General features: G+C 42.7%; 1 protein-coding gene across 20 annotated transcripts in view; it reads right to left on the bottom strand.

Annotated features, from left to right (window-relative positions):
• MYO3A (myosin IIIA) overlaps nt 1–14,424 on the bottom strand; it is a 351,398-nt gene that overhangs the window by 132,559 nt on the left and 204,415 nt on the right. For all 20 annotated transcript variants that reach the window (XM_054020735.1, XM_054020736.1, XM_054020737.1 and 17 more), the window contains one exon: nt 1,246–1,350. In XM_054020735.1, the coding sequence (XP_053876710.1) occupies nt 1,246–1,350 (105 nt within the window). The remainder of the gene's footprint in view (nt 1–1,245; nt 1,351–14,424) is intronic.

The raw sequence follows: 14,424 nt of genomic DNA, 5'->3' as shown, positions 1-14,424 counted from the left end.
AAACTCAAACTCTAATTAAATAGCAAGGATAAAGAAAGATACTTTGTCTTGATTAGCTATAGTGATTTTTCTTTTGAGAGAGATTTCAATTTGTTGTAAATTATTTTATTACAAAGTAGATGCTATCCCACAACATGAGACACAGAACAGTATTTTTGGTATGTTGCACTAGAATCAGGTCAGAAATGGTTTCCCCATCCCATGAACATTTTTGAGATATCAACAACAACAACAAAATCTGTCCCCCCAGTTTGGGGGGAAAGTCAATCTAGAAAATTTTGGCAAACTGAAAATCTGACCTGAACAAAAAAAGAAAACAATTTGTTTTGATGATTTTGAAATGCTTTGTTTCAATTTCAATCATTTTTCCTTTTTTTATTACATATTTTTACTATAATTAAGTTAAATTTCAAAATAAGTCATTTCAAACTGGAAATCCAAACTTCTTTGTTTGAAAAATGTTGAAACAAAACGTTTTCACAATTTCCAAGTATTTTTCTCCCAAAATTTTTTTTAAGTTGAAAAATTTGTGAAAACCAACCCTTTCCCATAATGAAATTCGTTTTCAACAAATCAGCATTTTCCAGTGGAAAAAATGTTTCATTAAAATAATCCCTGACCTGTTGTACATTGCAGTCACGTCTCCAAAAGAAAAACAATTTAGATGCAAAGCTGTATTTATTTAATGCAACGAGGGAGAAGTAATCAATGCCTGAAATAAATGTTCGCCCTTTTGATACTGATGAACTGAACTGCTACTTTACCTGGTAGTATTCAAAAACAAGTTTACAACTAAATCTTAACTTTATTTCATTAAACACTAGTGTACTATAGGAAGAAACATCATGCTTCTAAAATGGAATATATATTCATTTGTTGAAAAAAAATTAAGGACTTGTCTGCATTGCCCCACAGTTTGGACTACAGGGATATGAATAGTAGCGCCCACCAAAGCGCAGTGCAGTAACACCCCACGTGTGCATGCTGAGGGTACAAACTCAAAGATTCCTAGTTCGTGTTAAATAGCACTCTTCAAACAGGATTTACCAAAATGTGAACTAGGAACCTTTAAGTTTGCACCCTCAGCTTCCACACAGGTGAATTACAGCACAGCTGTAATTTGATGCACACTGCTATCTGAACCCCTGCAGAATCCAAACTGTGGGACAGTGTAGTCATAGCCTGAGATACTCTTTGAATAAACTATCAATTGGACTGTCCATTCATTGATTGTTTTTATCTTACCATAAGTGCTTCATGTAAAATATAAGCAATTACAAGTTCGTCCATCCTTTCACCTCTCTTCAAAAATCCTTTCACCAGATCAGTCACAGATCCTCCATTGCATAGCTATAAAAGATCAAATTGCATTAAGATACACAATGGAAATTAAAGGAGAGAAGTAATCATATCGCTTCTAGTTTTCAGTAGATTCCATTTTCATACCTACACATGATCCCATTAAGCTGATAACCTAGCAAAGAAAATTATTTAGTGCTCATAATATCTACTCAAACAATTGTTTTTACATTTTATACCCAACATTGTTGCCTCTTTCTACATCTGTCTCTTTTCTTCCTACAAATACACGTACAACATCTTCTCTCTCTAATTTTTTATGTAGATGTCAACTTTCTTCTGAAGCTAAAATTACTGTCATGCTTTTAAAGAGATATTTTGTGGAGACATTTTGATAGCCCCTAATGCTCATCAAATGCAAGTGTATCAGTGCTACAGATAATTATGTCTTGGATTCTCATGTCTCCTTCAGTACACTAGGCACCACATACACTGCAAAATAGACTTAAGACAGCTGGAGACAGCCAGTGGAGAATTTCCCCTGTACAGAGAAATTTACTGTTGTAGCTGCCATCTATATCAGCTGTCTCCCCAGATACTGATATAGGAAGGGGAAGCAGCATGTCCGGGGCATGCTGGGGGGATTATTGGGCCACAGTGGAATGCAGCTCTTCAATGCCTGAACTTCCACTGACATAAGATTCCTCAGGGACATTACCAAGTAACATATGCCTTAGAGATGCAGGGGAGCTGCTACCTTGCACCAGGACCAAATGGCTCTGGTTTAGGGCGCCATAACTAGCTCCCAACAGCCCCTCTACTACACTGTATCTAAAGTGCCATTTGGACATCAACAATCTGTCTTTATATTTCTCAGACCCTGGAACTAGAAGACTTAATCTACTTTTCAAAATGTAGGTCTTCTAGTGACTTAGTGTAATGCACAATACGAGCTGATTGATTGAGTCTACAATATTTCATATGTTCACTTTAGTCACTTAAAACTCTTCATTAGGATAAATCCATGATGTAATTTTCATAATCCAGTCTGCCTGCAGCTATTATGTACATGGGAAGATTGAGTCAGCACTTTTAAAACATTCACAATGATGTCAAACTTGCATGTACATTATCTCTTCCAAAAAGTAGAATACTCTGATAAAACAATGAACTATGTTGTAGGCATTATGCAGTATAGGCTCAGTAGTTTCCCATAATAAAGTGTAAAACTATAAGATTACATGAGCATAACATACAGTAGTAATTCCATTTGACTATAGATCCTGTAGCCTATTCAAATCAAGTACATTGGTTTTCAATAAAACCTTTCGACTCAAGAATTGCAGATGTCAGATACAAAAAGAACAGGAGTACTTGTGGCACCTTAGAGACTAACAAATTTATTAGAGCATAAGCTTTCGTGGACTACAGCCCACTTCTTCGGATGCATATAGAATGGAACATATATTGAGGAGAGATATATATACACACATACAGAGAGCATGAACAGGTGGGAGTTGTCTTACCAACTCTGAGAGGCCAATTAAGTAAGAGAAAAAAACTTTTGAAGTGATAATCAAGACTAACACGGCTGCTACTCTGAAACCTGTCATTATGCAAGGAGTACTTGTGGCACCTTAGAGACTAACAAATTTATTTGAGCGTAAGCTTTCGTGGGCTACAGCCCACTTCATCGGATGCATAGAATGGAACACACAGAAAGAAGATATTTATACATACAGAGAACATGAAAAGATGGAAGTAGCCATACCAACTGTAAGAGGCCAATCAATTGAGATGAACTATCATCAGCAGGAGAAAAAAAATTTTTTGAAGTGATAATCGAGATGACCCATAGAAGGTGTGAGGATACTTAACATGGGGAAAGAGATTCAATTAGTGTAATGATCCAACCATTCCCAGTCTCTGTTTAAACCTAAGTTAATTGTATCTAATTTGCATATTAATTCAAGTTCAGCAGTCTCTCTTTGGAGTCGGTTTTTGAAGTTTTTTGGTTGCAAAATTGCCACCTTCAAGTCTGTCACTGAGTAGTCAGAGAGGTTGAAGTGTTCTCCCACTGGTTTTTGAATGTTATGATTCCTGATGTCAGATTTGTGTCCATTTATTCTTTTGTTCCATTCTATGCATCCGATGAAGTGGGCTGTAGCCCACGAAAGCTTATGCTCAAATAAATGTATTAGTCTCTAACATGCCACAAGTACTCTTGTTCTTTTTGCGGATACAGACTAACACGGCTGCTACTCTAATATATCTTTTTTGAGATGGGGCGACCACATCGGCACACAGTATTCGAGATGTGGGCGTACCATGGATTTATATAGAGGCAATACGATATTTCAAAAGGTTCTTTTCTAAAGCATATTTTTTCTTCTGCTTAACACAACTATGACTCCGTACTCCCATGTTCTTTCCATCCTGATCTTCTATTCCTTGCTCATCATTTTATCTATCTCTATATCCTCTATGCCAGGGGTCCCCAACGTGGTGCCTGCGGGTGCCATGGCACCCGCCAGGGCATCTAAGTGCACCCGCGTACTGGCCGGCGGACGAGCATCCGCTGAAATGCCGTCGAATTTCAGCGGCGATGCCTCTGGATGACACCGCTTGTCGGCAGCATTTCGGCAGATGCTCGTCCGCCACCACGGTCCTCCGTGGCTCATCGTCTGGTGCTCGCCAGACAAAAAAGGTTGGGGACCACTGCTCTATTCACTGAATTCCTTCCCACTCCCCAGATACCAGGGCAACAACCCTTTCCTCAAATCCCTCCGAGAGACCTACTTTTGTTAGGAATCAGCCCCCAAAACAAATGAACAGAATTGAAAGTTTGAGGAAAGTTACCTAAGCAACTCTTCCTCAGGGCCTCACACTATCTACTTTCTATGCTCCTCCTAGACTAAGCTTTTCATAGCATGGGTTGTTAATTGTCTTGCACAGTCGCAAGCACGCTGTCAATATTTAGCAGACAAGACTAATCCAATCATGATACAACTCAGGCAGCATAGTCTAGAAGCAGGAATCAGGTAAGGGCCACTATCTTTGAGCTGTTGCTGTCTACAGACTGTTCTTGCTTAATTAGCTCCCACCTCTCCTGACATAGTGAGCAGCTCTCAAAGGGCTCTTCCTAAAAAGTGGGGAGAGGTCCCCTCAGGAGTCCTAAGGTGACCAGCCCAATACTGGACTGCTGTGCACCATTATCATGATTTCTGTAATCGTGTTCCAGCTGTCCTTTAGACCAGCGTTCCTAGCAGGCCACTGCCAGCCTTTGTCCACTAACCCAAACTACAAAACTGCAAGTACCCTTTGGCTAAGAGAGGTTATTGAACAGGTTTTTTTTTAACATGGAATTTTAGTGCTTCTGTGCATAGGGATTGGCACCTTGCTCCCCCTTGTCTGTTGATATAAAACATGCAGGCGACCTGGCTGCTTGGGAGAGCAAGCAGGGTACCTGAGGCAGAGCAGGGCTGGGGAAGGGCAGGCAGAGCTGAGGAACTCTGGCCTGGTGAGTACCCAGGCTGAGGCCTTGCTAAAGTTAAGGGGAGGTACTAGGGCTACAAGGAGGCATCTGGCCAAGAAAAGGCAGCAGGTCCAACCCCCTTGCTAGTGATGAGTGGCCATTTCAGATTGCAGTTTGCCCCTGAGAGAAAGGGCTAGATGACAACTGGCAGTAGCTACTGAGGCAAGGTGGGTATAGGCGGGTTGGGGTTCTAAACTAAATAGACTACTTTGAGTGTGTCAGCACCAACCAAGCCCCCAGCACTGACATGGCACTCGGTGCCATCTACTGGTTGTTCAACAGAACACACTCCACCTTCGGCACCAGCAATAGCCACAATCTCTGCACAACCACTGATACCAATGAGGCGGTCGGTGCCGATTTTGAGATCCTTGAAGTGTCCTTCTCGGTCCTGAGGCATAGTGTTCCCTTATGTGGCCTTGTCCACTTAGGGCCCTTGGACCTCTCCATAGCACTGGTACGGAGGTGCCCAGACGGTTATAGGAGCTCGGTCTCGCCTCTGAAGATGTTGAAGCTACTGACCTCGCAGGGGATGCCTTTTTTTGAGGCAGCTCCTTGGTAGGTGAGCTTGGGGCCTGTTTCTTCTAATCTGGGCAGGAGAGTGTCGATTTTCTCTTAGTAGTGAATGGCATGTAAGAGTCAGCCAATGACCGTGATGATGTTGAACACCGTGGAGGAGAGGTATCAGGGTCAGGCTCTGAGACTGCTCACAGTGAGCTCTCCATTAGTAAAAGTTTTATTCTCAATTCACTGTCCTTTCTGAAACAAGCCTTCAGTTTGAGGCAGTGGGTGCACTTTTGTGACACATGCCTCTCACCCAAACAGAGTATGCGCCGTGAATGACCGTTGCTCACGGGGATGGCCTCATGACAGGAGAGGCACCTCTTAAAGCTGGGTGATCCATGTATAACTCCAAGTAGGGAGAACTTCCCAGTAGGGAAGTGTGTAGAAAAGGAAGCCTGCACTAATCTAATTATGGACTGCACCCTTTCGGATTAGAGCTATTTCACAGGCAAAAGCCTAGCTTTGGCATCCTCTTACCAGAATTATTTGTTTGGAATTTTAGCTTCAGTTGAGCTAATTGGAATGTTTGCATGACAAGAAATCATGAAGGCAACAGAGCAAAATGAAAAAAAGGGAAGATCTTTGATAACAGTCAAAAGAAGAACAGGAGTACTTGTGGCACCTTAGAGACTAACAAATTTATTAGAGCATAAGCTTTCGTGGACTACAGCCCACTTCTTCGGATGCATATAGAATGGAACATATATTGAGGAGATATATATACACACATACAGAGAGCATAAACAGGTGGGAGTTGTCTTACTAACTCTGAGAGGCCAATTAATTAAGAGAAAAAAAAAAAAAAAAAAAAAAAAAAAAAACTTTTGAAGTGATAATCAAGCTAGCCGAGTACAGACAGTGTGATAAGAAGTGTGAGAATACTTACAAGGGGAGATAGTCAACGTTTGTAATGGCTCAGCCATTCCCAGTCCTTATTCAAACCGGAGTTAATTGTGTCTAGTTTGCATATCAATTCTAGCTCTGCAGTCTCTCTTTGGAGTCTGTTTTTGAAGTTTTTCTGTTGTAATTTTTTGTAATTTTTCTGTTGATAACAGTCAAGTATCCATAGAAGTGAGGCAATGCGAATTATCAGTCTGTTACAAGGTGGCCCATTGTGAAGTTTCATGGCCAGACAGTTAATTAGCTCATGTCACTATTGTACAGTGTTCTTCCTTAAAAGCTTATTGGAATTTTTGTTGAATGCTATTATGGTTTAAATGGAAAAAAGAAATGTATGAAGATATGAAGAGAAACATACTGTAGAAGCTAAAGGCATGATCCTACATGGTGCTGAGTGCTCTCAACCCCCACTGACCTCAGAGGATCTAGCCCCCTATACATTAGTCTTGCCTGCTAGAGCTAGGGTTGCCAACGTTCTAATCGCAGAAAACCGAACACCCTTGGCCTGCCCCTTCCCTGAGGATCCGCCTCTTCCCCAAGGATCCACCCCTGCCCAGCCCCTTCTGAGGCCCCACCCCTCTCCCTCCATCACGGGATCTCCCCCACCCTCACTCACTTGCTCATTTTCACCAGGCTGGGGCAGGGGGTTGGGGTGCAGTAGGGAGCTCAGTGCTGGAGCTGAGGGGTTTGGAGTGTGGGAGGGGGCTCCAGGGTGAGGCAGGGGTTGGAGTGTGGGAGGGGGTACAGACTCTGGGCTGGGGTAGAAATGAAGGGTTCAGGGTGCAGAAGGGGGCTCTGGGCTGGGGAAGGGGGTTGGGGTGTAGGAGGGGGTGAGGGCTCTGGCTAAGGTTGCAGGCTCTGGGGGGGGGCTGGGGATGAGGAGTTTGGGGTGCAGGAAGGGGCTCTGGGTTGGGACCGAGAGGTTTGGAGTTTGGGAGGGGGCTCTGGTCTGGGGCAGGGAGTTGGGGTGTGGGAGGGGGTGAGGGCTGTGGTGGGGGAGCAGGCTCTGGGGTGGGGTCAGTGATGAGGGGTTTGGTGTGTAAGAAGAGCTGCAGGGTGCGGATTCTGAGAGGGAGTCTGGGTGTGGGAGGCGGCTCAGGGTGGGGGTTTGCGGTGTGGGCTCCGGGCGGCGCTTAACTCAGGCGGCTCCCAAGGAGAGGCTGGCATGTTCCTCCAGCTCCTAGGGGGAGGTGCAGCCAGGCCACTCTGCACACTGCCGCTGCCGACAGGTGCCACCGCCACCCCTGCTCCCATTGGCCATGGTTCCCGGCCAATGAGAGCTTCGGTGCCAGTGCTCGGGGCGGGGACAGTGTGTGGAGCCCCATGGCTGCCCCTAAGCCTAGGAGCTGGAGGGATATGCTGACTGCTTCCTGGGAGCCTCCAGGTTCCCTTTTTGACAGGGTGTTCCAGTCGAAAACCGGACACTCAGAAACCCTAAGTGAAGTGGGAACTGGTCTCTCCAATAAGGAAACAGCAATTAAAGCCCCTTGTTCCAGGGGAAAAGCCGGGGGGAGAGCATGCTTCAACAAGCTGGTAATCATGGGGGAAGTGAGAGGGAAGAAACAGTAGCTGTTGCTGTCTCAATTTCCCAACTCATGTAAAAGAAAAATGTAGATAGAACAGGTTTTCAGTCCAGTTCTCAGTGGATGGTGTCCTCCCTATGGCTGATTTGTCTGAGTTTTCTGCCTCTCAGAATAAGGTACAAATTGGACTGAAAGGAAGGGGCTTGGGGGAGTTCTCCACTCCCCCCACCCCCATGCCCCGGTCACCTACCGGGTGGACAGGGAAGGAATATACAGAAGAATGAAGCATAACTGAGCTGCTGGTGTGCAGAGCTGTCTTATGCAATAGATTTACAAAAATAGCATTTGATTCCAACACGTGAAATGTCAATTTAAATTGCAAGCACATCAAAGTCTTCCAGCTTATCTTGTATGCTCTACTCATCATTCATCTGACACAGATGACATTTCTATGCACCTGACTATTAGCAAGACATACATATTGTTCTCAAGCCAGATAACCAAGGATTTAACATTAGCTTTGTCTCTGAAAATTCAGAGTACCTAAAAGTTTAATAGATTAAACAGATAATATTCCTGCATTAATACACCCAATTGCTTGAGATTTGTGCTCCAGAACTGAACTGTCAGGTAATATCAAGTAATATCCCTGAGCTCATCAAGATGCCATCATCCTATTTCAATGGCTTTGTTGCTGAATACTTGAGCAAACACATTTATTATCTTGATCAACTATAAAGCTTATATGATCTTGAAAAATTGGTTTGGCACTTCATTCACAGGGGACATATGTGTTACCAGGACATAGATTGTGGGCAAGTAGCCTACACACTGTCCTGACTTACCACAACATTATCATGCACCAGAGTGATGAAACCAGCCCAGCCGCTAATCTCTGGTTTCCTTGCCCTTATAGTTGGTCAAGAATCAAAGCTATGTTTCTCTCTTTCATTGTGCTCAATATGCAACATATCAGTATCTTCAGCCCCTTCATTGGCCCTACCTTCTTTTTAGCATTGAATTTGGTAAAACTGAAGGACCCTGTGTTGGTGCTACTTTGTTTTCAGGTGTGTCCCTGGGATATACTGACTGTGGTTCACGATGAACTCCAGTTCCATTGGTAGTGTGCCATTTTCTTACTACTAACGGTCTCATTGATGAATATCATCCCAGTTATAGTAGCAAATATTGACCATGAATACCTTTAGGTTTAACACCTTGCCAAGACCGATAGTAACTTTTGCAGACAGAGCTGTGTCAGCCCTTTCAATTTGCCACGGCAGTTCAATGTGCAGATGGATTCAATAGTGCCAACTGTAGCCCCCAAATAACACTTTCCTTCTCCCAGGGAGTGACTGCAGACTACTTCCCTGAAGCCCTCTTTCTGCTCCCAGCTTCCTGTTTCTATAAACCCAGCCCAGCTTGTTCGTCCTCACCTGGGCTCCCTCATTATTTAGTCAGTGGATTGCTTAAGCCACCTGATTCTCCTCAGCTGTGTCTGGTTAATTGGCCACTTTCTTAGGGTACATTTACCCCTTCAGGCAAATGTGTGGTGAACACCACATCACAGCATCTTTCCTCAATTTTGATTTAGTTCTGATGGTCTGAGGCAATGATGCATGAAGGAACACTTCTAATGATCTTGTTTCATTCGGGCAACCAGGCCTGCATGCCTGTCTTACCCACAGGTAGAGGAACTTCATTAAAATATTCCCAAACTGGGTCTCTTTTACGGCCTGCTGCCATTATAGGTTTTCCCTTCTAGTGAGAGAATGGTATGGTAGATCTCAAATCAATGAAGGCTACACTCAGAAAGACCTCAAGACTTCTGGAATATGCTGCTCAAACAGTTTCACTTTGTAAAAAGCAACAGAGGGTCCTGTGGCACCTTTAAGACTAACAGAAGTCTACCCCTCTGATAGTTTCACTTTTATTTCTACTGCCTGTCCCTCCCTTCTCACATTTATCTCCAGACTTCTTCTCCATGTCCAGATCTATTCCACCCCCAACAATCTTCTATTCACTGAACTTTTTGGAACTTTGCAAATTTGTATACACAGAATCAATCCCTTACTTCTCTGAAAGTGCAGAGGGACAGTTGGGTTGAGATCTGTTATTTCTCACCTCTATATATTATTTATTAAAAAACATTTTTGCTGTTAACAAGCATGTTATCTCTGGAGACACAAATCCACAGTTTGAGAACTGCAAAACTAAGCATCTCTGATGGTATCTTCTAGACTGAGCACGGAGTCCGATTGGGTAGATAGAAAGATTAACCTAAATAATCTATACAGAAGCCCGTGGAACCCCATAAGATTGGGTCCATAATCCATGAACTATTGGGACTCATTTACAAAACTTTTCTTAAACATTACATAAATATGTTGTCTCATACTATAGAATTAGAATTTATAATCCCTATTCCATGATGAGATATCTTTGAGCTATAATGTATCTTAATTAAAACTATCTTTCCTCAAAAAGCATTTTATCAAAAAAAATCCGATTTTTTTTAAATCATTGATTTTTATCCACCCTGATAAATAAAATATGAATGACATCCCATAATGTAGTTTGCATAAATGAAAACTAACACTGATGCACCTAGAAATTTGAACACCTTTCATCATAACTTGGACAGATAGATTAGTGGGATTTTATAATGTCTAAAAATGAACCACAACAAATCTAAACCCTCTACAGTGATGTCCTTCAAAGTACATCAAAAACCTATTTCAGAGGTCATCAGATAGTTCAAGGTACTTAAACATTTAGATAGTAACAAAGATAATTCATTTGCTATAAACAGTGATATAATATAAATGACATCACATTATTGTTCAGACAGATGATCATAAAATAACAGTCTACAAATGACACCTACTCCACCTACAGCTTCACCATTAGCAGATTCTACATCTAGAAATAAATTTGGAGACAAACAGCCTTTTATAGATGCTTTCTTTCAAAGCATCAAGGCCTACGTATAAATCCATTTCAGAATGACGGCAGAAATGTTTTAAATTTATTGCACATTTCCAATCCAGCAGACTTGCTAATAAACTATACAACATTTGGCTTCAAACCAAAACTAATCTACAGATGTACATGTAGAACCTTTCTGGTATTCATACACTCTCCCAACTCTGCTTAGATCTTAATTTCCTTTAAAATAAAATCATTCATAAAGTCAAAGTGCTGTATTAATACTGAGTAGGTGAGGGACCTTTATTTTTTCTTCTCTGCAACAGGGCTCTCTCCTTTAAAGATATCAAACACAATATTTATCAGCAATCAACAATCAGATCTTCAACGTAGAAGCTTCAATTTACACCAGCTGAGGATCTGTTCCCAAGAATCAAAGTTCCTGTCAAAAGTGAAGTTTCTAAAATCTACTGCCAAAGTGCTGGTACTGTTCAAAAATAAAAGTTGCAAAATTGTTTTATGGAAAAAAAAAAGTATTTTCCCCCACTCATTTCATTCTCAGAAACAGCTAAGCTATATGTGCTGAAACATTCTGGGGGAAAATGGTCTCCCAGACTAAGAACAAAAGAACCACTTATCACCCTGAAAGATAAATGATTGAAGAAGTTTTAAGAAACTAAAACTGACTTTAGAATAGAAAAAACAAGAGGCATTGATACACCTATAATCTACCACATACACAGAAGGATATCCATATAATAAATTGCAGAGCTATAAGATAAATACTCTTAGCATCTGCCTTTGACTGCCTTATCTGCTTTCTGCCCAGTAATCCATTCCCTGGAATTTATTCACCCCTTGAAAGTAACTTCAAATATTTGCCTTTAAAAAAATATCAGCCTGCCATAGAGCTATTTCCGCCTTTCTTCCCCTCTATTAGAGACTGGACCATGGATAGTCAGGCCTAGTGGGTGGAGCAAGAGCCAGGAAGCAGATCCAAACCAATGTCAGGAGTCAGAGCCAGAACCAGGAACTAATAGCGAAGCCAAGGGTCAGAGCTGGGATCAGGAACCAGGGTCAGGATGAGGAAGCCAGAGCCAGGAGCAAGGTGAGGAAGCAGGAACTAGCAAGAGCCGGGAGAACAAGGCAGAAACAGAACTGGACAACGTGAGGAATAGTAGACACAGGAAGGATGAGAGCTACAGGCATGAACATATTGAGCAGCCACAGAGCTACTGCTGCTGCTGGGCTTAAAAGCCAGCCAGCTGCCCTGACCAATCAAGTGGTCTAGTCAATCAGGTAGCCTCTTGCAGGCCAGTTGTGCTTGTTGGGTTGCTAGGAGACTGATTCTGCTAAAGGCCGTGACACCTGTCCAAAATGTGGATTTTTTTTCTGAAGTTTCACCATCTCAAAAGGCCAGCACAGGCAAGGTTCAGCTTTGGGCCATTAACAGCTTTTCTAGACATAAAGATGTCACAGCTTCAAAATCTGAGATCCTGTGACCCTGCAGTACTAGATATGGATATTTATCACCTCAGAAAGGGGAACTTCTCAGCTTTGCAATGCGGCCCAGCACTCATTTCCACTTTGGAAAGGGACCAAGACATCCAACCTTAGCCTCATGACATTATGATGTAGAAATAAGCTATTGTAGGTCATGTTTAAGGGGTTTTGGAGTGTGTTAATTTTTTCCCTTTCTTGCTGAATCTTGCACCGTTGTACTAAAAATAACTAAGGCACCTGCCTTTACAGGCATGGGGGAAGGATAATCTCAATACAATTTTTAAAAACTTTCTACATTTATAAATTAGTTTTTCCTTTTAACGTATGTGGCATAAACAAAATAAATAATGATGTGGCATAACAGCTATATTGACCCTCATTTTGGATATGCCCAGGGAAAACTCATTCTGATAAAAAATTATACAACATTATCACATAATCTGTATTATTTATGTATTCGTAAATGTAACCCCTTTGGGGTTTACAGAGCATGGCTCCTTTAAATCTTTCATGGAATCATAGAAGATTTGTCCTGAGGGGAGGAAGTGCTGCTTTTTCCAGGAAGTGGAAATGGTGTGGAGTGTGGAGAGAGGGAGAGAGACAGGTGTGGGTGTCTGGAGCTCCAGACAGAAGGGCTGCAAGTGAAGCATCCGAGAACCTGCCCAAAGCCTGGGAGGGACCAAGCGGCCAACCAGGGACATCCCAGGACAAGAGCCAGGAAAAGGTTCAGAGAAGGGCAACTAAAATGATTAGGGGTTTGGAGAGGGTCCCATATGAGGAGAGATTAAAGAGGCTAGGACTTTTCAGTTTGGAAAAGAGGAGACTAAGGAGGGATATGATAGAGGTATATAAAATTATGAGTGATGTGGAGAAAGTAGATAAGGAAAAGTTATTTACTTATTCCCATAATACAAGAACTAGGGGTCACCAAATGAAATTAATAGGCAGCAGGTTTAAAAGAAATAAAAGGAAGTTCTTCTTCACACAGCGCACAGTCAACTTGTGGAACTCCTTACCTGAGGAGGTTGTGAAGGCTAGGACTATAACAGTGTTTAAAAGAGAACTGGATAAATTCATGGAGGTTAAGTCCATTAATGGCTATTAGCCACGATGGGTAAGGAATGGTGTCCCTAGACTCTGTTTGTCAGAGGGTGGAGATGGATGGCAGGAGAGAGATCACTTGATCATTACCTGTTAGGTTCACTCCCTCTGGGACACCTGGCATTGGCCACTGTCGGTAGACTGGATACTGGGCTAGATGGACCTTTGGTCTGACCCAGTATAGCCGTTCTTATGTTCTTATGAGCACTGTGTCAGGGAGGAATCACTCAAGAAGGACAAAACAGAGCTGGACCCAGTAACACTGCTGACCAGAGTTATATGGGACTATAAGTACTGGGGCTTGTGACTTTGCATTGGGAATAAGGAGGGAGGCCATTAGCTAGTTAAGCGGGTAGGCTGTCACTCTGTGTGGCTTTGCAGCCAGCAGCAGAAGAGGGCACCAGAAGGATTTGTTGGGGAAAGTTTACTGGTGCTGATGACGACCAGGAGCACGCAAGATTCACCACTGGACTGGAACTTTGCCCAGGACTCCTGAATTCAGTGTGCAGACACATTGCTCGATGTCTGCCCCTTTCAGACTGTGGTACCACTGGGTCGGTGGGGCCTTTGTGTTAAATGTAACTCTGTTTTACTGCGCCCCCTATCTTTCCCCCTGTTGTTTTTCTCCATTCATCCCTCTGTGAATAAAATTTCCCTTTCCTATATTCATTGTACTATTCCGGTGTGTGTGTGTGTTCACTCCAGGGGATTTGGAACAGGTGCCCATGTGGTGGAAGGGACTTTCCCTGCTGTGTTCCTGCGCACGCCTTCTCTTGGCTGGAACTGCCTGCAGAGCAGATTCCATCTTGACCACAAGGGTGATAAAGTTACAGAAAAATGTCTCAGAGTGGTAGCCGTGTTAGTCTCTATCAGCAAAAGCAACGAAGCGTGCTTGTGGCACCTTAGAGACTAACAAATTTATTTGGGCATAAGCTTTCGTGTGCTAAAACCCACTTCAACAGATGCATAGAGTGGAAACTACAGTAGACAGGTATATATACACATAGTACATGAAAAGATGGGAGTTGCCTTACCAAGTGGGGGGTCAGTGCTAACGAAACAATTCAATTA

Source organism: Malaclemys terrapin, chromosome 2 (assembly GCF_027887155.1).
Source record: "Malaclemys terrapin pileata isolate rMalTer1 chromosome 2, rMalTer1.hap1, whole genome shotgun sequence".
NCBI lineage: Eukaryota > Metazoa > Chordata > Testudines > Emydidae > Malaclemys > Malaclemys terrapin.
This window is presented reverse-complemented; position numbering and strand designations above follow the sequence as displayed.